The sequence below is a fragment of the Rhincodon typus genome, chromosome 36, assembly GCF_021869965.1.
Source record: "Rhincodon typus isolate 14 chromosome 36, sRhiTyp1.1, whole genome shotgun sequence".
NCBI lineage: Eukaryota > Metazoa > Chordata > Chondrichthyes > Orectolobiformes > Rhincodontidae > Rhincodon > Rhincodon typus.
This window is the reverse complement of record NC_063367.1, coordinates 4,176,585-4,203,194: the sequence shown is the minus strand read 5'-3', so window position 1 is coordinate 4,203,194 and position 26,610 is coordinate 4,176,585. Positions and strand designations below refer to the sequence as shown.

At 39.5% G+C, this 26,610-nt stretch overlaps 1 protein-coding gene across 1 annotated transcript in view; it reads right to left on the bottom strand.

The window, feature by feature from the left end:
• Positions 1–26,610, bottom strand: part of ptpn9a (protein tyrosine phosphatase non-receptor type 9a) — a 178,906-nt gene that overhangs the window by 47,988 nt on the left and 104,308 nt on the right. Inside the window, exons 4-7 of the mRNA XM_048617271.1 lie at positions 16,407–16,531; positions 14,311–14,416; positions 8,320–8,430; positions 1,228–1,547 (exon numbers count right to left, since the gene is read on the bottom strand). Coding sequence (XP_048473228.1) covers positions 1,228–1,547; positions 8,320–8,430; positions 14,311–14,416; positions 16,407–16,531 — 662 coding nt within the window. The remainder of the gene's footprint in view (positions 1–1,227; positions 1,548–8,319; positions 8,431–14,310; positions 14,417–16,406; positions 16,532–26,610) is intronic.

Below are 26,610 nucleotides of genomic sequence, written 5' to 3'. Positions count from 1 at the left end.
GGATGTGGAGTATGGCAGCATTCCTGTGATTTTTCTTTATCTAACAAGTCTATGCAGAACAAACAGCTGAAGAAGGAAACCTACAGGTCTACAGAGAACACGCAGAGTAGGACTAGTTGAGCTCATGAACAAGAGAGACTGAACAGCCTCCTATGTTTCTAGTTCTGCAATATACTGGCTTTATACATCAGTACCTAATATATAGGTTACTCATTTGTTTGCACTGCTACCACAAAACCTACTTTACCATTTAATGATACTCTATCTGAACCAAACTGAAACACAGCAAAAGAAGCTAACAAAGCCAGTTAAGAGCATGCACTTTTCTCTAGCCATATGGCTTCCAGAAGGGGAAGTCTTGCAGCCGTATGATAATAAACACGTGAGCAGTGGGGGAATACAGACATACTGTGAGATCAACTGTCAGAGACTGTGATTGTCCAGTACTCTATTGTGGCACCTCTAAGTAAATCAACTCTGCCAATTGTTATATTGAACAATGGACCCAAGATTTTTGCCTCTGCACAAATAGGGCACTGAATTCGAATTAACACCATGGTATGTGGTGTTGAGGAGGAGCACATCATTATCCTCATGTACTCCTATATAATATACAGCGTTTGTGGCACAGTGCTGGTGTCCCTTCCTCTAAACCAGGAGGCACAGGTTCAAGTTCTACCTGCGCCAGAGTTGTGTCATAGTACGTCTGAACAGGTTAATCAGAAAATATTCATTCTTGCACAACTAGCATACCACATACAGAAACCGGACTAGGCCATTCAGCTCTTCATACCTATTCCATCATTCAATTAGATCATGGCTGACCTGTATATTAACTGTAACTGGCTACCTTAGTTCCATATCCCTTAACAACTTTTCCAGTCTTTGATCTCAGTTCTTAATGTTTTCAATTGATCGAGTTTGAATCATTTGTTTTGGTAGAATGCGGATTTCAACTAACCTGTGTGTGCAAAGAAGAATGTCCTGACATCAGCCCTGAACAGCAAAATCTAACGTAATGGTTATTTTCCCTGGTTTTGGACTCCCAACAGTGGAGACGGTTTCTCAGTCTACCCTACCAAAGTTGTAATCATCTGAACCACCTCAACGCGATCACCCCTTAATCCTCTAGACTGATGGGAAAACAAGCCAAGTTTATGCAACCTATCCTCCTGATATAACGCCTTGATTTTTTTAAGTTTACATACAAACAAACAGTACACTAACAATGAACAGTTGAATGTGCCTGGCGGGGTCTCTCGTCGGATGTCCTCGTATTCCTCATAGATTCCCCTTTTCTGAACAGTACTGACGTGGTCCAACAGTTCTTCCACCGTCATTCCTTCCAGTCCTGGCACATGTATGGACACTTCATCCCGTGGGAAACTTGTGATAAGTTCGTCCAGTGAGTCAGTGTGGCCATTTGGAGAGGTTAAAAACTGTTTGTTCCAGCTGGAATGGTCCAGTTTCAGTGTCCCACCCAAATGCTCAGGCAGGCAATCCCTGGGCAGATATTGTTTCAACTCATTCGTCTTCACCATTTGCACCTGCAACATATACACAACAGTCAGTCAATCCACTCCTAATACATTATAGTGGGCGCACATGGAAGAATTTAAATTTGTTTGCTACATGCAATGTCCAATATAACAGCCATGACACCTGCAGACAAAAAGTAATTAGGATTTGCTGTAGTCTGCCAGCTGAACGAGACGTACTCACAATAAGGCTCCTAGTTCTCCTAGCCATGCCTATCATAAGATGTACATAGTTCCAGCTGTTCGCAGAAGGTAGTTAGTTCTATACCTCAGAGATGCTTTCCCATAAGGGGAAATCTTATAGGTTTCAGAGTGATAGTCAAAATTTCTGAAATTCACCAATAGTTTCTACCCAAAATAAACTCTGTACTTATGACATTGTAATTGGCAATTGTGAAAGATGGGTAATACAAAAGGCTGATGGATTATTGCTTTGTGGTGAATGTGCGTGATTGCCTGTTTGAATGAGGGCAGTTTATGTGCTGGAATCTATACCAGCTGCAAAAACTAGCCACTGGGCAGCAGCTCCGCTGGATGATATCTAATGGTGCTCATGATCAGAGATATGCACAATTCACAAGTTTCTGATGTTACAGTAGATTTTAGTTTAAGATTACTGAAATGATCGAAGAGCTGCTTTAATATTTCAGCAATTTGTGTGTGGTTAAGGAAACCATGATGCTTCATTGCTAAATGTTGCTTCACTGTCAAAGACAATGAATAATGATCAGTTGGCCAGGGTTGCCAGAGGGTGACCCAAATCTAAGGAATCATATCTCATCCAAGTCGGGAGAAAATAACTTCTGGAGATGAGAGGCTACGTGGGTGATGACAGTTCATACCTCATGATGACAGCCTGATCTCATGCTCCCCACTGTAGAAGAAAAATCATTTTCAGTATACAGCCGGCCCTCAGAAAAGGCAGGAGATCAGAGAAACATCAATTTGTACAAATATACAAGAAATCTGTACCAGAGAGTAGTTTGAATTAGGAAATGCATTACTCCACATCCACTGTACTTCCAGATCTCCCTGTGTCTGATTCTATACGACTGACCAGTTTTTACACAAGCTGCTCTCGTGAAGCCCACTTTGTAATGAAGCACAGCACTTTTGACAACTCTAATAATGGATGTGAAATTCACAGCCACTATAGCTATTGCCCAACCTTCCCTGGTTTAAGAGATCAAAAGATTAAAATAAATAACTCTAACAAGAACCAGCAGCACAGTACAGTAAATAGGGAAGAACAACATTCATGTTTCAGATCTGCAACATGATGCTGACTGGAGTAAATTCCTGTAGACATCTGTATATTAGTGACTCCAGGTACTACAGTGACAACCTACACAGGATCACTTTTCACAGGTTTCACAATCAGACAACAAAATGATCTCAACAAAAACTATTCAGCCAGTCAATAACATGAATGTTTTAATCCTGTAACCCAAATAAAATTTCAATACCAACTGATGGGGGACAGAGCTATCTTGTGTGCACTGGGGACAGCACCCAGTACGTTATCCTCTACACCTCAATGCTCACTCTCCCTGGAGTATCCAATTCCATCCCATCATGAGAGCCTGGAATTTGCATCACTCTAGTCACCATTGTTCTTTTTCATGGTGATGTCTGCAGTTCCAGCAGCACCAACTACTTTGTTCTGGAGCTGCTGGGACTGCTAAAGCTGCCAACCAGACAGACTGGCTGGCATCTCTGGAGGCTGGGACTTCCTGTCCCCAGAGGGGTAGCATCTAACCCTCACACAGCTTATGCCATTACACAGCATTATTGCTGCTGGGCAGAACGATGCCCCCACTGTACTAAATTCACCCCAATGCATTCAGTACAGAAACCTTCTGATGAACGGCATCAGACCTGAAATTTTTACTTCATGTTTTTCCCACAGATGTAACCTCATCAGCTAACATCCTCATTTTTTTTGTTCCACGTTTCCAGCATGTATAGTTATTTTGCTGTTTGTTTCTCCTTGGCATCAGCTCAATTCAATCACAAGTCAGTGTCCAATATGCATGAAACACCATATAGAACATTCAGAATTTAATGAAGTAACAGGGTGTTGATTTTATAAAAAGTATAGTTTCTCTCATTTCACACTTTGTGCCCATCAGAGAGACATAAACCCAAAAGATGCTATTTTCTGTAGCAGAAACATAATTATCAACCAGAATGAGGGGGATACTCTAGGCAATAATGAAGTTCCATCAGCAAGAAGGCAACTGTTGCTGACCTGGATGATGTCAGTACTTTGATTTAAATTTCACACTTTAGAACTTTAGCCCAAGAAGGCAATGCAAAGAAAGAAAGGCTTGTATTTATGCAGCAATTTTCGTGACCATTGTACATATTTCAAAGTGTTTTACAGTCAGTGAAGTACTTGAAGTGTATTTACTGTAGGACCTCCAGCTACCAATTTGCACACAGCAAACTCCCACAAATAACATGATCATGATCATGTTGTCATTTTTGTGATGTTGATTCAGTGGTAAATGTTGGCTAGACATCACAGATAATTCCCCAGCTCTCAGAATCATAGAAAAGGATGCCGTTTGACCCATCATGTCTGTGCTGGCTCCCTGCAAGAAAACTGAATTAATCTCATTCTCCTGATCTTTTTCCGTAGCTCTACAAATTTCCTCTCTTTAGATGGTTATCCAATTTGCCTTTGAAAATCAGCATTCAATCTGCTTCCATCACATTCTTAGGAGTTTATTCCAGAGCCTAACCTGCTTGCTGTGCATTTGATGATTTTCTTCGTGCTATTTTTGATGGTTTTGCAAATTATCTTAGATCAGTGACCTCTTATTCCTGACCCTTCTGCAAATGCAAACATTTCTTCCGATCTACTTTGTCTGGATGCCTCATGATTGTACAGAGCTCCATCACATCCCTTCTTTTCCAAACAGTACAGTCTACATTTTTCAGTCTGTCCACAATCTATCCCTGGAACAATTATCATGAATCTCTTCTGCACCTTTTCTAATGCGTTCAAATCTTTCCCAAAGTGTAGTCCACAAACTTGGACACAGCTGAGACCAAAACAAATGTTTTATACAGGTTTAGCACAATTTCTTTTCTTTTCTACTTTATCACCCTGGTTATAAAATGCAGGATGCCATATATTTTATTAACAACTTTCTCAACCTGTCTTGCCACCTTCAATTACATATGCACATAGACAACAAGCTTCCTCAGTGCCTGCATCCCTTTTAGAACTGTACTCTCTATTTTATATTGCCTCGCCTCATTCTTCTTAGAAATGAATAATTTCACTATTCTCTGCATTATATTTCATCTGCCACTTCTCCACCTATTCCTATCCTCTATCACTATCTTCACCTCAAAATACTTCCAAGTTGATTGCTATCTGCAAACTTTGAATTCGTGCTCTGGACACCTAAGGCCAGATCACTTGTATATATCAGGAAAAGGAGGGGTCCTTCAACCACTCTTGGGAATGTCAATGAATGCCTTCCTCCTATCTGAAGAGCAAACATCCTATCTGAAGAGCAAACATCCACCCTTACCATTATCTTCTTTCAGCTAATTTCACATCCCAGCAGCTGCTATGTCTTTCTTTCCATGGGTTCTGGCTTTACTCACAAATCAACCAGCAATGTTACCTCATTAATAAAACTCAATCAAATTTGACTTTAACAAATCCACACTGCCTTTCCTAATTTAATCCGCATCTGCCAAGTTACTGGTGATTTTGTCCCAAGTTATCATTTTTGTTCAACAAAAATGGAATTCATTGCAGCAACCAAACTGGGAAGCCAACAGGCAAAACCTCAAAGTTTTATGGGGACCAATAAAATATTTTTAAAAAATGTCTGTCCTGCAGTCTCATCAAATTGAAGCACAAGTACTTTGTGATCCAAATCCATCTCTCCACAATAATTCATGATGTTGGAGGAGGTAGATAGACAGGATAGAAGATTGGCCAAATAACAGATGACAAAGTTGGGTTAAATGGGGTATTTTCAATTTAGCAAATTGTAACTTGTCGAGTACCACAAAGATCATTTGCAATTTATGTTAATGATTTAGATAAGGGTCTGACTGTATGGTAGTCAACTTAGCTAACGATACAGAGATGAGAGTAAGTTGTGAGGATACAGACTCTACAAAGGGGCACAGGTAGGTTAAGTGACTAGGCAAACATTTAGTAAATGGAATATAATGTGGGAAAGTGTAAGGCTGTCCTCTTTAGGAAGAAGAATAGAAAAGCAGAATATTATTTAACTGGAGACAGGCTGCAGAATGCTGAAGTACAGAAAGATCTGGGTATCCTTCTAAATTATCCACCAAAGGTTAGCATGCAGATACGGCAAATGGAAAGTTGACCTTGATTGCAAGAGGAATGGAGTACAAAGTTGCTAAACTTTGGTAGGGCTTTGATGAGACTATAACTACACTTTTGGTCCCCTTGCTCAAGAAGGGATATACATGTATTGTAAGCAGGTCAGAGAAGAATCACAAGGCTGATTCCTGGGATGAAGTGGGTGTCTTTTGAGGAAAGGTTAAGCAGGCTGAGCCTATACTCATGCAAGTTTAAAAGAATGAGAGGTTATCTTACTGAACCGCAAGATTCTGAGAGGATGTGGCACAGTAGATGCTCAGAGGATGTTTCCTCTTATGGGGCAGTCTAGAACGAGGGGACAGTTTTAAAAGCAAAAAATCTCCCATCTGTACCTGAAGTAATGAGAAATTTATTCTCTTAGAGTTATTAGTCTTCAAAATTCTTTTCTCAAGAAAGTAATGGAGCATGGGTTAGTGAACATGTTGAAGTCTGAGTTGGACAGATTTTTGATGAAGAAAGGAGCTTAGGGTTATGAGGCAGCTGGCACAAAAGTGGAATTAAGGTCACAATCTGATTAGTGACAATCTTATTGAATGGTCCTACTGCTCCTATTTATGATCTTATTAGGTTATTTGCTGGATAGTGAATCAAGAATTTCTGCTAAAAAGCACTGCTAATTTTTTCTCCCTACTGTAACTTAACACATCTTGTTCTAATTTTGCAAGAATTCACTGTTGCTAATGTATTTTTATTTTAAGGCACTTTATCCATATCTTATCTTTGCCGAGTAGAACGGAACCCGACTTCCTGAATTTGCTATATCAGTACATTGGTCAAAGGGCCCATAGGCATCCAAACACTTCCCAAATTCTTTAGGGAGGACAATTTCTGCATCTGGAACTGGGAAAAACTATTCAGATTCACAGCACTGAAGGAAGGCAACCTAGCTGTAGCAATTATTTAAACAACTAATGCAAAACTAGTTCCAATCCCTACACTACCCCCCCACTTCTCTGCTTCAAACATTGATCAATTTTCTCTTAAAACATGCAATATCTCTGCCTTAACCACACATGCTCCAACAAGCCTTGGCGTTTAGGAATTTCTCCTACACTGTACAACGGAACAAACACAGGTTTATTCTATTTACAGCTTCATGCTTAAAGAACTTTCTCCCATTTTTAACATATTATCCATTCAACATGAATGGCACTTAATCATTAAAACCCATTTGCCAGATTTGCTATGAGTCAATTGATGAATATTTGTCAGGCCAAAGGCAAAGTTCAACAGTCCTTATTATAAAGGCTATCTTCCAATGCTTAAACAATTTATCCCAATTCCCTCCAGTCCATATCTCAAATTTTTCTGCAATTATTGAGGTTCTCATCAATAATCAAATAGTAGGTTATTAATTTTTTTATGTAATTCTTTTAATGAGAAAATACAATGGTATGAGTTTACAATGAGAAGTTTATATGAACTAATTTTCAGAAGTTACAAAAATACACTTCATTAAAATTTCTTATTCTAGTTGAGAAGGTGCAAGTACTTTCTATGTTTACAGTGCCTTGCAACTTTTATCACCCAGGCATCAAGTGGGAATTCAATGGTTTGCACTGGAAACCATTATAAAAGTGGCAGATTCAGACTACCTAGTGCTTTGAAAACTCTAGATTGACAAAAGATCATTGATGCTAAAATAAAACTGACGGAACTGAAGAAGGGCCAAAGACCTGAAACGTTAACTGTGCTTTCTCTCCACAGATGCTGTTAGATCTGCTAAGTTTCTCCAGCAATTCCCGTTTTTGTTTCATGTCATTGATGCTATATTGAATGCCTGAATGCAAGGGGGCTCAATTCCAAGATTAAGGTACCAGATTGAAAATCTACCAGGAGGAAGAAGCGATGTGCATGGTTGAAATTCTGTACATACTCTGGATTAATCCAAAATGCGCCCAGTTGCAACCACAGTAACTCCACACATAACCAGAATCATTTCACGAGTCACTCAGTCTACAGAACTATGGCCAGTCTTATGTTGCTCCAGTATAGGGTCGACCATTATTTCTAGAACATAGTTACTAGTTGGAACAAAGTATACACTAGGTTTATTCTACAGCCTATTAGAGTTCACAATGTCCCTCTGCAGCCAGGCTGAAATTTTTAAGAGACAAATAAATGTGTAGTCCAAATTCTGAACACACTTCAGACCCATCAGCTTTTGCAGCTAACCCAGTCATGAATCTGGATCACAATTTACAGTACTGACATACCATCCACATTCAAAAGTCACAGATCAGTTCAGCACATTAGGTAAAAGTAATAAAATAATAAAATGCTAAAATAAAACTGACGGAACTGAAGAAGGGCCAAAGTAATAAAGTAATAAAATGTACGTGTTCCAAACTTTTAAACTATTAAAATTGGGCAACATAATTGCTGGGAAGTACTTACTCTTTCCCGAAGCTTTTCCTTAAGAATTAAGCTTAGAACGGAATATGGGAATCGAAACCAGACAGGTGCACCAACAATGAATACTTTTTTCAAACGAGCAGGAAAAGCTCCCTGAAAACAGAAAGGCAATTATATTAGAACTCAGCACTGGCAGAAAAATAACTTACTACCCGTATGAATGATTTAAAAGAATGCTGCTTCTAAAGATGAAATAATAAACCTTTACAGAACTAGGATTTCATTACCTTTTTCGGGGCGGGTGCGGGCGGGTGCAGGGGAGGAAAGTGTTTATTTAACTAGTAAAAAGGACAGAACACTTGACAAAATCCCACCTGCACAACTACACAGAACTTCAATATAATTTCTGCTACCAGATTCAAAACAAGAGGAAGGAAAGGAGAAAGGAGAGCAAGTGAATAATTAGAAAGGGAGAAAACTTTTTTGAATCCGTGGTAGGTAAAACTTGGTTAAATTTAAAAAAATCTTCCCAATGAAAGGAACTTTAACATCTCAAATAGACAGCTGTCATTTTTAGCCAGCACTGACATTTTGGTTTAGGGAGTGAAAACCAATTGCAAACATGCACTATCCTATGTAGTCTGATCTTACAACTGTAACACATCCGACTATCCACCATATTTAGTCATCAAGAAGGGGTGTGGGAAAGGAAATAATCAGTTGCATTAGGCAATAAGTGAGTTTTGTCCCCTTAACTACCAGAGTTGAAAGGCCTCATTTAAAAGGTAAGAGCATCGGTAGAATGGCCTAACATTGCGACCTCCATGAACAAACCATTAATTTCAGACAAACTATATTGGTTATCTGCATCTGAAACACACATTAATAAATCTGCATAGTCAAGTGACTGCTAAGGTTTTGTAGTAGAGTCGTAGCTCGGGTTGTGGGTGTTGAGGTTGGTTGGCTCGCCGAGCTGGTTTGTTGTTCCGCAGACGTTTCGTTACCGTGCTTGGTAACATCCTCAGTGCAGCCTCTGATGAAGCGTCGGTGTGTTTTCCCGCCTGGTTTTTTAAACTCTGGGGTCCATTGCGATGGATTGCCTCACTTCCGGGTTTCCTCCGTAGTGGAATGTATATGGGGTCGAGTTCAATGTGTTTATTAATAGCATGTACTCCCTGAAGCAGGCAATCCATCGCAACGGACCCCAGAGTTTAAAAAACCAGGCGGGAAAACACACCGACGCTTCATCAGAGGCTGCACTGAGGATGTTACCAAGCACGGTAACGAAACGTCTGCGGAACAACAAACCAGCTCGGCGAGCCAACCAACCTCAACATCAAGTGACTGCATTTTCTGCTTCGCCATATGAACTTTGAGATAACCCAAGAGATGAGTACAGGAACTACATGCTTTAATGAATATGTGTTTACAAGTTGTGAGGTTGTCAGAATGGAATAGGAAACAGGTCAAGGAATCAAAGTGGATATAGCGCAGAAGGAAGCCAGTGAGCCTACTCTGTCCCTGCCGGCTTTCTTTAAAAGTTGCTCAGCTAATTTTGATCCCGTGTTCACTGATGCAGCGAAATCAGAACATGTCAAATCTTATTCTATCCACAGCTCCCAATCAATACATATTCTTACATTTCACCCTCATCTCCTTCAACTCTATCCTAAACAGCACCTTCACACACCCCCCAACCCATTAACTCACATCTTGATACTCACCCAGTCACCAGTTTCTGTATCAGTTCCTTCATTGTCTCTGTCTTTCTCCATCATGTAGCCTCCTCCAGCCCTACAATACTCGCTGTAAGGCCCACATTCTTCTAATACGTACCTCTTATGCATCTCCCTGGTAGCTGTATTTTCAATCAGTTTAGCCTCTTACTCTGGCATTTCTTCCCTGAATGTCTCCATCTCCTTCCTTAAAACCCTCTGTATGTTCAACTCTTCCACTAACCTTTGGTCACCCATTTTAATACCTCTTTGCTTAGCTTAAAGTCCTTCTCTAATAACACAAAATTAAACAGCAGTGGTGACAGGCAATGGAAGCTTTCTTATTCTGACAAGCATAGTATAAATACAAGTTAACCACAACACTGCTTCTAAAATTGCATCTGACTGCCCTGCAAGAGAAGACAACGGAAACAGACAGTTTGACCAAGGAAATCATATCTGGGGAAGTAACTGGACAGTTTAAAGTTAACGCTCTGGATTCATACATTAAATGATAAACAATTCCACAATTTTAGATAGGTATTTCTAATTTTTTTGATGAAATTATTAAACACTTCAAGATTTGCTTCAGTGCGACTTAGGCAAGTTGAGTGAGTGGACAAATGGTATAACATGGATAAATGTGAGGTTATTTTGGTAACAAAACCAGGCAGGCAGATTATTATTTGAATGGGATACATTGGCGGGGAGAACGTGCAATGAGATCTGGCTTCTTTGTACTCCAGTTGCTGAAACTAAGCAAGCAAGCAGGTGCAACAGGGCGCTGAAAGTGGTAAATGGTATGTTGACCTTCATTTGAGGGGATTTGAATATAGGAGCAGGGATGTCATGCCACAACTGTGAAGAGGCCTTGGTGAGACCATACCTGGAATATTGTGCACAGTTTTGGTTTCCTTACCTGAGGATGGATGTTCTGGCTATGGAGGGAGTGCAACAAAGTTTTACCAGACTGATTCCTGGGTTGGCAGCAGTGACATATGTAGACCAGACTGGATTGGTTAGGACTATATTCAGTGAAGTTTAGAAGAATGAACAAAAAAACCTATAAAATTCCACAAGGACTATGCAAAGTAAATGCTGGAAGGATGTTCCTTGTGACTGGGGTATCCAAAACTAGGGGTTACAGTTTAAAGATACAAGGTAGGTCGTTTTGGATTGAGATAAGCAGAAATTTCTTCACCCAGAGAGCAGCAAGTCTGTGGAATTGTCTTCTATAGAAAGCGGTTGAAGCCAAAACATTGAATGTTTTCAAGGAGTTAGATATAGTTCTTATGGCTAAAGGGATCAAAGGGTATCATGAGAAAGTAGGAACAGAGTACTGAATTGGATGATCAGGCATGATCATATTGAATGGCAGTGCAGGCTTGAAGAGCTGAATGGTATACTCCTGGTGCTATTTTATATGTATGTAATATTTGCTGTTATTAATACTGAATCAATCAACAAGTTACCTTTCATTACATATTACATAAAAACTCTGGTCAGCCAGAAAAATTGAAAAACTGCGTAACTTCTTTTGAAACAAGTGCAATGACTCCCTTTAAGTGAATGATATGATGAATGGTAGTGAGATAATCTGATCTTAAAAATGAATGGGAAGCCATGGAATGTCAGTTACTTCAGTCGCCCAATTGAAATGACCGAATTTTCTCACTGTGTTTGGAAATTATTCCATTACATACATCATGTTTATTTATGACATACCAGTACTTACAATATTTTCACTTTATATTTTATAGCCTCTAATGAAATGTATTTTCTTGACTAAATATTCCAGAACTGTCTACTTAATGGCATTGTGTGCACCTATACCCTAGGGACTGCAGCAGGGCAAAGAAACAGCTCACCACCATCTTCTCCAAGGAAATTAGGAATGGACAATGCCCCAGCAACACCTATGTCCCATGAATGGATAACTTAGAACAACCTCTATTTATATAGAGCCTTTTACACGGTGAAGTGTTTTGGAAATTTTTACAAGAGGGCTTTCATACAAAATTTGATGCTGAACTACGTAAGGAGATATTTGTTCAGGTGGCCAAAGTTAAACAAGTAGATTTTAAAAGATGAGAGAGAGTTGATGATGTAGAGGATTTCAGGTAAGAAATTCCAGTTTAGGGCCTTAGCAGCAGATTTGCGCATACTTGATTCAATTTCAAACAAGCATGGCTGTTAGCGGTCAGTCATGGCCGAACTGTACACTGTTCATGGCACTGCTTCTCCCAGAGTCCACTAATGATAGAATGAACAAAACCGACAATGTGCATGAAGCTAGAAGTGGAGAAATGCTGAGTTCCCTACAGCAGAAGAAGTATAGAACTGGAGGGAAAGATTCATACATTTTCAGGTAGAATGAAGAGAGGACACTGACATTAGTATGCAAAAAAATACAAGTATGTTTGTGTGTAACAGCTTAAACGAAAACACATTTCAAACAGAATCCATCTATTTGCAAACTCAGCTTTCTAAAAAGAAAGACTACAATCACCACAGGGGCACTGTGTTAACTGAATATACAATCAAGTTGTATACATTCAATAGGCCTGAACACGAGTACCACTGAAAAAGATATTTTGTCATAGTCATAGGATCCCTGTAGTGCGGAAACAGGCCATTCGGCCCAACAAGTCCACACGACCTCTCTGACGAGCATTTCATCCAGACCCATTGCCCTACCCCTGCATTTTCCCCATGTCTAACCCCACCTAACCTAAACATCCCTGAACGCTATGGGCAATTTAGCATGGACAATCCACCTACCCTGCACACCTTTGGACTGTGAGAGGAAAACAGGGCACCCGGAAGAAACCCACGCAGACACAGGGAGAATGTGCAAACTCCACACAGACAGTTGACCAAGGGTGGAACTGAACCCGGGTCCCTGGTGTTGTGAGGCAGCAGTGCTAACCACTGAGCCACCATGCCGCCCCTTTCATCTTGTATTCATCAGGACAATATTCAAGAAATACCAAGCGGAAATTTATACTGTATGAGAAGACAGTGTGGCAAGTGGACTCTGATTGGGACAAGCAGTGCCATGGACAACGTACCAGTTAGGCCATGACTGACAGTTAACTGCCAAGCATGTTTGAATTTAAATCAGGCAGATCAACTGTGATTGATCAAGAAACTGATCTGAAGAATAAACTGCACAGAATAGCTGTCAACTGTTTTATGGATTTGAACAGGGCCCTGTGTATTAATATATGTAGCTCCTACGTGCAAATCTGCTATATTGTGAGTCTGAGGAACAACCCTAAATTGGTTGTCAGCATAATTCTTAGCACAGTCAGGGTTATTTAGCAAACATTGTCCGATCATGGAATCGCATCTAATGTTGGACACACTGCTTGGGTTCTGCAAGCATGGGTTGGTTAGGTATGGTCAGTATCTTTCCTGTTGCATACAATCTGTCAGTCAGTTGGTTAGATGTGTGACCTACATACGTAGTATTACACCAGCACTGAAATTGAAATATTATTAATTTGTGCGAAAAGATAGAATGTCTTTTTGAACAAGCGATATTTTATTTCTAAGATCTCAAAAATAGATAAATCTCTACTATAGAAAATTAGAAATTAGAGGCAAGGGAATGCCATTTGGCCCTTTGAGCCTGCTATATTATTCAATATGGTTACGGCTACTATCAAAAAATGCTAACCTCCATTTCTGGAAGACCATCACTGAGATGTCAGCAGTCTAGAAAAAGTCTTCAATGCTGCAATTTTGATCATTGGGGCATTTTCTCCCTCCTGATTAACAATGGCATATAAGGTTATGAGGTTAATATGGCTAAAAGGGGTTGATTATATTAAAATGGTGAAACTGGCTTAATGGCTGAATGGCATAATCCAGTTCTTGTGTTCTCTTGCCCAATATTCTTTGACATGTATACACCAACATTCTTAAGTCAAGGAAGTAACTTTCCTACAGAACCAAGCCTGATTAACTTCTAATAGAAAGCTCAGTGCTATGCCAGTAACTGAAATAACAAATACAGATCAAAGATAGGAACAAGGGAAAGACGACAGTAGCAGCTAGGTTCATTCAGGCAAAAAGGAGAAAACAATTAAGTCCTATTAAGTCACCAAAGAATTCCCTTCCAGAAGTCTGAAATAGTTTTGGTCAGTACTAGAATGGGGCCACCCTTCAAATATACTGCAAACTGTGATATTTGCAAAGGAAAACCCTGGCTGTGCTTGAGCCATTCCCCTTCCAACAAGCTTGTTGCTTTTCCAACATCTACCAATGCATGGATGATCAAGAGTGTCTATGTCAATGACGTTTAGTGACCTACCTTCAAAAGGTGAAGAATTTTCTTGCTCAGGTCATACTCAAAGTTGGTGTATGCAGAACCGGCCATATCATAAATGAACACCAGCCCGTTTCTTTGAGTTTCAAAACTAAGGAAACAAAAGATGGCCACTAAGGTTAGAAACTTGTTTTAATAACTGATCAGAACATTCAGTATGATAACACTGCAGGGCAGACATTTGTTATTGCCGCAAGATCAGTTCAAAAATTAAAGGAACTACTGGGAGAAAACACGAATTGTTACATTTCAAATTTGTTTTGACAGCAAAGGAATAGAACAGAACCGAAATTTATTGCCACATGTAATTTTATGTGAAAAGTTTTAAAAGTCGCCCCACCACGGCACCTATATCAACAACAGAAATCATACATTATAATAAAAAAAATTAAAACAATGCCCACCACAGTTCAGTTTACAGCCCCTGGGCTTGGGGAAAGCTGATTAAGGAATAATGGAATACTCTAAAGACGCAGCCTGAAGATATCTCTATCACATTCACAGATGACAGAATTGACAGAGTCAAACTATTTACACACTGAAAATGGTCACAAAAGTTGTCAGATCTAACGTGCACATATTTTCATTTACCAGGTATAAAAATCACACTTCATATTTATCTGGGGCACACATGTTCAAAAAAACCATCCAACAATGCTGTGATTCAAAATCTCAAATGAAACAGTGCTTTTCAAGTGTGCAAACTTAATCAGTGATTTGAAAATAAAATCTGAGATGTGCAACTTAACTGTTTTGTTCTTTGGAACTAGATTGTGTTGAAGTAGTGACCCAATCTCATTTGCCACTCTACATAAAAGGCTTTTCGTTAGTCCCATAATCTTGCTGAAAGGAAATTAAATCTCAACTATTTTAAAACCATTTTTACCTAATTCCTTAACTGTGTATTTTTATCCTAATGCAGAGCAGTTTCTGTTTTATGCTTCAAAATCTTCAACACTTTCATTAACATTTACCATGGAAACTATTTTATTCTAAAATAATGAAGGGCAAAGATGTCGAAGATTGCCAATATCAAGTGAGCTGTCCCTCGTTTGAGTTACTGTCTTCAGAAAAGACATAACAAATGGGAAATCCAAAAGGAATTAAAAGGTATTTTCGCACAAAGAAACAGTTTAAAGAGCAGATGGGATCTTCACACTTCCAAATTCACACATAGCAAGTTCAGGTTAAGCACAGAAACAGAGCCAGAAAAGGTTCCGCACTCCATCTGGTCACTTCTAAAAATTAATAACCTTGCTATGGCTCAGAAAACTGTGACCATTTCCCACATTAACCCACCACTACGACCCAAAAGTGTGATCTTAAAATGCTTTTTGAGCAGAAGCTTGCTTCTGAAGAGTTCACAAACCATAGCCCATTTCTTGATGCTTAGGGTTAGCTGTGTCTTCTTCAGAGATTAAGAGAGTATGCATTTGTAAGACACTGAAATCTAGGTCTGATCACAAAGGTATTTCACTATTGCACTTCAAGCTCCCATTAATACATATAGGGTAATGCCATTTCCAATGTGTTAAAAAAAAAAGCAACTAACTTGTGAAAAGGAGTTACACATATCACTAAACTGAGATACTAACAGCAGATTCCCATCACCCAATCTCTCAAATACACTGTCTACCACAACTACCTCTTTATCTTAAACCTTCACAATTAAATTTGTACACTTCTCTTTAAAAATTGTTGGACTTTAAAATCAATTTCAATCATAGCAAGGATCAATTTATTGAAACCCTAAAGAATTTTGAATACATTTTCCTTTATCTACACTAACGAATTCCTACCAAAAGACATTAGTGTATAAAATACGACTAAAAGCTGACATTGCATAATAGAAAATGAATTTTAGAAATGTATGTAGTTGTTGCTAATTTGTCTATATGTTGTTACCTTTTAAAGAAATTAGCACGATGTGTCTTGAATAGTTTGAAGAATAGAAATCACTTAAACCAGTAGACATCAAACTGTCACAGTTTGAAGGATTTCATAAACAAAACTCAACACTTCCCCCATCTGCATACTTTACTGAAAGCTTTCGGGTTGTAAATAATAGAGAAAATCCTTACCTTTCAATAGCTTGATCAAGTAAGTAGAACAAGGCTTGCAATACTACATGCTGCAGAGTTTTATTAGGTTGGTGTAACTTGGCAGTGAAGAGTGCAATGGATGCTCCTGATGGATCTCGAACATTCTGAGGACAGGAAAAGAAAACAGAAAAAAAAAACCAATGAGACTGGACCCATAGTGGATAGATTCACACTGGTTTTGGATTGCATTTGTACCACCAGTACACTTTCACTTCTCTTCACCACATTAGTACAGTGATTAGGATCCCTGCCTGTCAAATGAGACACCACGGTTCAAGTCCCTGATAAGTTGTGGCTGATTTCTATGAAAAAGGCTTTGTGTAAATAATTGAACAGGATAAAGTAAGGCCCAGGATCGGAGGCCTAACATTCCAGCTTTAACTGAGCAGAGAGAAGGGAGCCCTAGTTTAACCGCTGCAGCGTCAGGGGACTGCTAATTGGGAAAATACATTAAAAAGAGTGACATTACAGGAAACTGTTATGTTGATTGCTTCTTGGTTTTAAAAACTGTACTTTTTGGAAGAAGGGATTAACTGAGAAACAACAGAAGGAAGTGAAAGTCAGGCCAATATTATAAAGTAATATAAGTAAGCAAAGGCAAAGTAAGGAAAGTAAAATTAGGACAAGGGAAGCAAGGCAATAATACACTTAAAAAGCATGATTAATTTCTTTAAAAACAAACGGAGTAACTAAGGGGCTTAAGAAAGTTATAGCAGCAAAGCTCATACCATAGATACGCTTCTTCTGTGCTACGTGACAAATCATGGAAGCTTTGGTTGTTCCTGGTGGCCATGTGCACAGAAGTGTGCCCAGCTGTAGCTATTGGCTAACTGCATGTCAGGGCTGGAGCTGCAGATGAATTCACTGTGAAGCATCTGTGATGCTATCATGTCATGGACAGCACATTCAGTGAGTGGTCACACCACAGGTGAAGACATTACTAGCTAAAAGGGCATGGGTGACCATCAGGTGGAGTAGGAGGACATAGGTAGTACAGCAGTCGCTGTGTGTTGGGGTGATGATTGTACAGGGGAAAGAGTCTCCAGGCTGTTATGCTGCCTCTCTGGTGTCAGGTTTGGAGATGAACAGCTGCAGGGCATTCTAAAGGGGAAGGGCAAACAGACAGAGATTGTGATACATGTTGGTACAAATGACAAAGGTACAAAAAGGGATTAGGTTCTGTAAGAAGAATTTAGGAAGATAGAAAGCCAATTAAAAAACAGGACCAAAAAGGTAACAATCTCTAGATTATTTCTGCTGCCATGTACCAGTGAGTACAGCAATAGGAAGTTGGTCCAGATAAATGTGTGACTGGAGAGATGTTGCAGGAGGAAGGGCTTTATATTTCTGGGACATTGGGACCATTTTTGAGGGTGGTGGGATCTGTACAAGGTGGATGGGTTGCACCTAAACTGAAATAGGATCAACATCCAGCTAGTGCTCGTGAGGAGGGTTTAAAATAAATTGGCAGGGAGTGGGATCCAGAGAGAATGTTCAGTAAGTGGGAGATGAATGACCAAAATTAGAAGTGACACCAAGTGAGTCAAGGTACTTACTTTAATGCCAGGAGCCTCATGAACAAGGCAGATAAGTTGAGGGCACAAAATAAAACATGAGGTACTCATGTAATTGCTGTTAATGAGACATGATTGAGAGGGGGAAAGTGTTGGCAGCTCTATATTCCAGGACAGAAGGTCTTCAGGTGAGACAGGGAAGCAGGTAAAAGAGGAAGGGATGTCACAATTTTGATCAGGGAATCATTTACAGCAGTAAGGAGGAATGACATCTTAGGCAGCTCCTCGAATGATTCCATATGGATAGAACTTAAAAACCAAAAAGGTACAATCAAATTGCTGGGAGTGTACTATAGCACCCCTAACAATCCGAGAGAAATAGAAAAGCAGATATGTAGGCACATTTCAGGTGTGTAAAAGTAATAGGGTGGTTACAGTAGGGGATTTCAACTTTTCCAACATTAACTGTGGTAGTCATGGTGTGAAAGACTTAGAGGGAGTGGAATTCTTAAAATGCATCCAGGAGAGATTTTTAAGCCAGTATGTGGAAGGCTCTACAAGAGAAGTTCCAGAATCATAGCATTGTCATCTTTCATCCTCACAGGTACATGCTGGTCCTGAACTATGATCTACTGGCCTTTAGAAGACTCCCACATGTCAGATGTAGATATACCCTCAAACAGCCACCCCCAATCTAATTTCTCCAGTTCCTCCCTATTAGTGTTGTAATTAGCCTTCCCACCCAAGGCCAGTCTTATCCTTATCCATAACTACCTTAAAACGTATGGATTTACGATCACTCTTCACAAATTGCTCCTCCACTGAAACTGTGATCACCTGGCCAGGCTCATTCTGCAATACAAGGTCTAGTACAGCCCCTTCACTTGTTGGACTATCTACATATTGTTTCAAGAAACCTTCCTGGATGCACTTAACAAATTCTGTGCCATCCAAGTCCCTGGCACTTAGGGAATCCCAGTCAATATTGGGAAAGTTAAAACCACCCATGACAATAATCCTTTTGGTTTTACATCTTTCTATGATCTGTCTGCATATCTGTTGCGCTATCTCCTATTGGGAATTGGGATGCCTATAGTATAACTTTATCCAAAAAATTGTTCCTTTCTTACTCCTGAGTTTTACCCATATGGCTTCGCTAGATGAGCCCTCCTAGGTGTCCCCTCTTAGTGCAGATGATGATTTCCTCAACCAGTAATAAGATTCCCCAACCCCTTTCACATCCCTCTCTATCCTGTCCAAAACATCTAAACCCTGTAATGTTGAGCTGCCAGTTCTGCCCTTCTCTCAAACAAGTTTCTGTAATGGCAATAACACCATAGTTCCATGTACTAATCCAGGCTCTAAGCTTACCACCTTTCGAGTTATACTCCTTGCATTAAAATAAACATAGTTCAGACCATCAGTCCCACTGTGTTCTCAACTTGGAAATGCAACAATTTAATAAGAACAGTCAGCACAGTTTTGTTAAGGGGAGGTCATGTCTGACCAATTTGATTGAGGTTTTCAAAGAGGTGACCAAGTGGTTAGATGACAGCAATGTATCTGACAGAGTCATTGGTGAAGCCTCTTGTGGAACGCTGTGTCCAGTTCTGGTTGCCCAGTTATAGGAAGGATATTATTAAGCCAAGAGTGTTCAGAAGAGATTTACCAGGATGTTGCCAGGTGTGAAAGGTTTGAGTTATAAAGAAAGGCTGGGACTTTATTTTCCCACTGGAGTGAAAGAGATTGACAGACTACCTGATAGAAGTTTATAAAATGATGAGAGGTAGAGATAGAGTTAAAGGTAGTTGGCTTTTCCCGAGGATGGGGGATTTCAAGACACATTTTTAAGGTGAGAGGAGAGAGATTTATAAAATATAAGAGAGGAACTTTTTTTTAAAAAAACAGAGTGGTTCACCTGTGGAATGAACCTCTTGAGGAAGTTTTGGATATGAGTACAATTATAACATGTAGAAGACATTTGGTTAGGTACACGAATAGGAAAAGTTTGGAGGGATATGGGCCAGGAGCAGACAGGTGGGACTAGTTTAGTTTGGGATCATGTTTGGCACAGACTGATTGGACTGAAGGATCTGTTTCTGTGCTGTATGACTCTGTGATTCAGACTTCAGCAAGGCTTTTGATAAGATTTTGCATGGGAGACTGATTACGAAGGTAAGAGTTCATGGAATTAGATAATGACAAAACTTAAGAAATGTATTGATTAAACCAGAAGCTAGACATGATAAATAGGTGAATAAAGCATCAGTTCTGAGGGACAGATTAGATGTATGACCTGTTTAAGACTTTTACATACATATGTGTGGAGTGTAAAGAATAAATGAAATGAGCTGCAGGGACAAAATCAAATTAGAGTTTATGATGTGGTACCCATTACTGAAACAAGGCTGCAGGACAGTTGGGATTGGGAACTAAATATACCATGTTATAAGGTTTATAGGACAGATAAGGAAAGTGGCAGAGGATGTGGAGTAGCCTTGCTGATTAGAAACAAAATTATTTCAACAGTGAGAGCAAATATAATGAGGGAAAAGCATAAGGTGGAGACAATGTGAATGGAACTCAGGAACAGTAAAGGACTTAAACTGTAACAGATGTTATGCATAGACCCCTGGCAGCAGTTCTCAAGTGTTGTATAAATGCAGAAACTAGGCAAGTGTGTAGCAAAGCCAGAGCAGTAATATTGGAGAAGTTTAACTTTAACATAGATTGGGAGGGGCAGAAAAGCACCTGTCAGAAAGGCAGTGAATTTCTGGAATGTGTCCAACATAGTTTCCTACAGCAATATTTCCTGGATGTAACAAGGGAACAAGCAATATCGGATTTATTATTCAATAGTAATGAGCCAGATTTAATTAGTAACCTAATTGTGTGTGAACATTTATCAAATAGTGATTGTAACATGATCAAGTTCAATGTTGCGGTTGAAAGCAAAAAGCACAAATCTGCTCCTACAGCTTTAGATTTAGGTGAGGCCACTTTAATGAGATGAGACAGACTGTCCACTGCAAACTGGGAAAATATGTTAATTGGTAAAACAACTGAAGAACAGCTGTCTTAGATTCTCCAGCATCGGCAGTTCCTACTATCTCTGAAGAACAGCAGAGAGTGTAAAACAACTCTACACCCGAGAGGGAAAAGCTACACTTCACAGACAAAACAGCCATGGACAATTAAGGGACAGTATAAATCTAAAAGAAAGGACTTACAGCTTGGTTTGCCAAAAAAACAGCAGAGATTCTGCTGAATGAGAAAGAAACAAAGATCAGCAAAGGGCCACAAAGCAGCTGATAACAGCCATTAAAAGGTATTATGAAACAAACTTGCAAGGCATATCAAAATCAATAAGAAGTAGTTTATAATTACATAAAGGGAAAGTGAATGGTCAGGAGCAATGTTGGCCAACTAAAGACTGAAAGTGAGGACATCATTAATGACTACGGGGACATGGCAGACATGTTGAATAACCACCTTGCCTCCGTATGGGCCTAGTGCAGGTTGTGGTACATTTTGGCAGCATAGATTTCATAGGCTGTGAATGATTCTATGATGCCCTCGAACGAAGGGTGGTTGGATTTGTTAGAAACCCTGCAAACACAAAGCAAAAGGTGAATCACACTATCCAGTTCCTCATTGAATGATAAATGACATGTAACAAAATGTCATAAAAGGAGAATGCTAGAAAGAAAACTGCATCGCCAGCCAGACTGACCCAGTAAAAAAAAGAAAGAGAGAAAGGAAGTTAGTGATGGGGTTGGGGGGTGGGTGGTGACTGAAATAATCCTGAAGAATTTTAGAAACATTGTGAATATAAAGAAGCAATGGACCTTGAAAAGATGCTTCCCCTGTGGGACAGTCTCGAACAAGAGGTCATATAGAGCAAAAGAAGGTAGATTCAAAACTGAGATGAAGAACTACTGAATTTGTGAAACTCACTTCCCCAGAGTGCAGTAGAGACAGAATCAATCAACAGATTCAAGAAAGAAATAAAAATGTTTCTGAGGAAAAGTGGGACAATTGGCTTTGGGGAGCAGGCAGTAAAGTGGAGTTGAGACCAGGATAAGTTTACATATGATCATGTTAAATGGCAGAGCAGGCTCCAAGGGGTGAACTGCTGACTCACACTCCTATTTCCTACATTCCTATGTGAGCCTTCAATTACAAACTAGATTTTTAAAAAAAATCAGGAGACAGTGAAGCTTCTGGAATTGAAGAAAGACGTATCTAAAGGGTGAGGTTGTTGACTTGCTCGCCAAGCTGGCTTGTTTTCGTTCGGACGTTCAGCAAGTCAACAACCTCACCCACAATCCCAGCTACAAATCTTTGCTAAAACTTTAAAGTATCTAAAGGGCTTAAGGAAAAGACACAGCATATACACAAGTCAAAAACAGCAGCTAAGTAGAGAGATATAAAATATAATTATAAATAGCACAAGGCTGTTTTTAAAATAGCCTAGAAATACAAATCAAAGAACTGGCTTTCTTTCTTCTAAATATATACTGTTTCTTTGAAAGAAAGATTGCAGAGTTGTGTTTTGTTAATCTTTTGCATGTGTCTGCTCTACAGATGATCATAGTATTATTAAAGAATACTGAAATTGTTTGGAGAGTTGGATGAACAACGTGGTGTAGTTATTGATGGGAAGGGTTCACGTCAAGGTCTGTTGTTGAGTGGAGCTCCTCAGAGCTCTGTGGTAGTTCCTCCCCTGATAATTAATTTAACTTATGATCTTAAATTAGGGCATAAATAATACTGTTGCATTTTCAGATGATGTAATGTTGTGACATCTATTTGACAGCTACATACGAAGTAAGTGTGATGCGCTGGGAATGAGGAACAATTGGTTGATTGAAAGTTAATTTAGATAGAAACATCAGTGTTTGTCTTGTCCCAAAAAAACTGTTACCTTCCAATTGCTCATTCTCACAAATATGTACCAATATTCTCACTTAAATTTTTTCCACATCATATAACTCCTCAGACAACACATTTCATACACTGGCTACTCCAAGTGAAGAAGTTGGATTGAAACTGAGCACACATCTCTTCCCTGTTCATCTTAAGCCAGTCCCAGAGCTTTTGATAATTGGAGACCCATTATGCGTGCAATTTTTTCATTCCTTTAAGTATCCTAAAAAAAAATTTTCTTTTCTAGAAAAAACGTAAGTGCGAGCTCTTAAAAGTTTTCTCATGCTCTGATGTCTTAAACGAGGTATTGCCTTACTTGACCTTTTTACACAATCTCCAAGACATGGAGATCCTTGTGGATCCACCTCAATACATGGCTATAACAATATCTCCTGAATGATTCAGCCCAAATCCCAGATAGCTTTTTTTACTGTTTGTTTTGGTGAGCCATCCATTAAACTCCATTTGCCTTGTGTTACATAACCCTGATTCAAATGTACTCTTCTCTTGTCTGATCAACTTGCATTTGTCAATGTTGTGTTGTTTTCCACATGTCAAGCATGGTCCCAACAATTACCCCTCTAAACATTAAGTTGTGTATTAGCCTTCATTTGAATGCACAAGTACAGGGCCCTTACATTTCTTTCACAACACTTTGGCAGCAGTTTGCACAATACCTTTCAAATTGTTGTGTAGCCAGGCACGCAGCCTGTGTACATAGCTTACAGAGAAGATTGGCTTCCACATAATTCACACCAATGAATTGCACTTTTTTTTATTACCAGTGTAATCATAGCAGGTGCGCAACCCAAATTGTGCACAAACAACTATTACAAGATAATCTCCTTTTGATGGCCTTAGTTGACACATTCGATGCTAGACAGGACACAGAGAGAACTACCCTGTTCAAATAGACAGGTGTAAACGATTTAAGGCACTAAAAACAGATGAGACATGGGTAAGCATGTCATTAGAAACACAGCATTTTGTACAATGTATCACTCCAAGAACAGTGCTGCAGCATCAACCTACAATGTGTGAAGTACAAGATTTTTAAAGTCAAATTGACACTCTTGGAAGGGCAGCTTTGATGTAGTTATTAAACAGATAAAGAAGGCTCAAACACAATATAAGATCATCAGGAAACACAGACTCTTCTAGAAAACAATACAGTGCAATAGGAAACCAAGAATGTGATTCTTCTTTTATATAAACTGTCTGAATTAAGAAGCATGCTGTTATTTTTTGCTTAATTTCTGATGATTGTATCGAAGAATGAAACAAATATACAGGAACTTTGATGTTTTAAGTTACAATGTCAGTCTAGGATTTGGGGGGATGGAGAAGATAGTGGCAATGAACATAAATGTTCCAGTTTGATGGCACAAAATATTTCCTTTCACAGTACTGTATCATCTTGTGGAATAAGTTACTGCTTGATTCTTTACCGACAAAAAGGTATTCCTAAGCATGATGCCACAAATATATGAAGGGCAGATTGAAGGGGCAATCAGGAGGAAAGTGAGTTCGGTTAAGTTTTTCAATTAATAATAACTCGCATTCATACAGTGCCTTTAACACAATGAAACATTCCAAGCTGTTTCCTGAGGTGCTATAAAACAAAATATGATGTGAGCTGCGTAAATAAATAATAGAGCATAAAAATCAAAAATTTTGCCAGTGGTAATTTTTAAATAAGGAGAAAGAAAGAGGCAGAGGCATTTAGTGACAGAAATCTAGGGTTTAAGTTTTACCAATAGTAGAACAATTCAAATCGGGGATGACCAAGAGGCCAGAATGAGATAAGTCAATATCTCAGATGGATGTGGGGCTAGAGGAGATTGCAGAGATAGGGAGAGTTGAGGCCACAAAGCAATTTAAAAATGAGCCAGAGTTACTTAGAGTATTGTATTCAAAAACAGAAATTGCTGGTAAAACTCAGCAGGTCTGGCAGTATCTGTGGTAGAAAGCAGATTTAAGGTTTCAAGTTGGGTTACTCCTCTTCAGCCCTGAAGAATTACTCTAAACATTAACTGAATGTTACCAGCAATTTCTAGCTTTCTTCCATATTGCCAGAATCTACAGTTTTTTTTTGTTTTATTACAGCATCACATTGTTTGTCAATGACAAACGTCAGAGTGGAGAGCTAGTTATGAAGTCTTGTGTCAGGCATGCTGACAACGTTGCCTACCCAACTCAGCTGCCTTAATACTAGGGATCTAGATCTAAGACAGGACAGCAATATTCGAGTGCCCATCCTGTCAGTGGATTTGCAGGATCTTACAGAGGCATCACTGTGATATTGCTTGAGGGATTTGAGGTATCTGTACATAGTCCACGTTTCCAATGCACACAGGAGAGTGGGAAACACTGCTGCTTTGTAGACCATGAATTGCCAGCTTTGAGTCTTAGTCATGAAACACTGCTGACAGACCACCCCAGAGTTCATTAGAAATGTCAATGCATTACTAATATCCTTAAAACCTACCTCTTTCATCAGGCTTTTGGTTGTCTGCTCTAACATTCTAAGTAGCTTGCTGCCATATTTTGCTTTATAACGACAGTGAAGTAGGTCTTTTTATTATATTAAAAGTGTTCTACAAGTACTAATTATTGTTGCTTGAAAAGTTTACCTCAAATTAGTCTCTAATCAGGAACTGATGGAACATAATGAACTGTTCACTGCATTGATATTTGAAGTAGACACCTTAGATCGCAGCATACATTTCCAAATTGAGATTTATAGATTCTTGGTAGATGTGGTATAAGGCCCACACATTTATTTTACTTGGAAATATAAACCGGAAAATGGAAGTTTGTCTTACAAGTTGTTTTCTCACAATTCAAAGGAAAATTGGAACTGTGTGGTCACTTAATGATTACACAATGGCATGTAGCTTTGCTGGAAGCTCTTGATACTTCTGAGATCTGCCAGCACTAGATTTTTTTTGGGGAAAAAAGGTAACTGCCCATCAACAGCTTGTGGATTAGTTTAGGTTTGACTTGTCACAGAACTGAGAGAAGGCAGAAAGCAATTTGTGCCTGCCAGCAAGTAAAATTTTTTTCTCTCTCTCTCACTGAGAATGGAAGTCATGATACTCAAATACTCAGAAAAAAAAATTGCTAATTCAAATGAAGGTCCAAGTGACAGGCTACCAAATTGAACATTACTGTGGTCAACAGCGATGATGTGACTTCATTGCCAAAAACCAAAAATATCTGTCAAAAGTTACCTCGTTTCCTCTTTTGATTTGAACTCTGGTCCAAAAACTTGGTAGGCCAGGGAGCATCAGAGGAGCGAGAAAATTGACATTTCAGGTTGGGACTCTTCTTCAGAAATGGGGAGGGGGAAGGGAGATCAGAAATAAAGAGAGAGAGGAGGGGTGGGGCTGGAGAAGGGAGGTGGGATGGTGATAGGTGAGTGCAGTAGGGATAGTGGGGATTGGTCAGTGGGAAGGGTGTGGCAGATAGGTGGGAGAGAAGATGGACAAGTTGTGTCAGGTCAAGGAGGCGGGGATGCGAGGGAGGCTTGGACATGGGATGAGACCAGGGGGTAGGGAGATTTTAAAACCGGTGAACTCCATGTTTAGGTCATCAGACTGTAGGCTCCCAAAGTGGAATATGAGGTGTTGCTCCTCCAGTTTGCGGGTGGTGTCATTGTGACACTGGTGGAGGCCCAGGATGAACATGTCACCCAGGGAGTGGGAGGGGGAGTTAAAATGGTTGGCGACCAGAAGGTG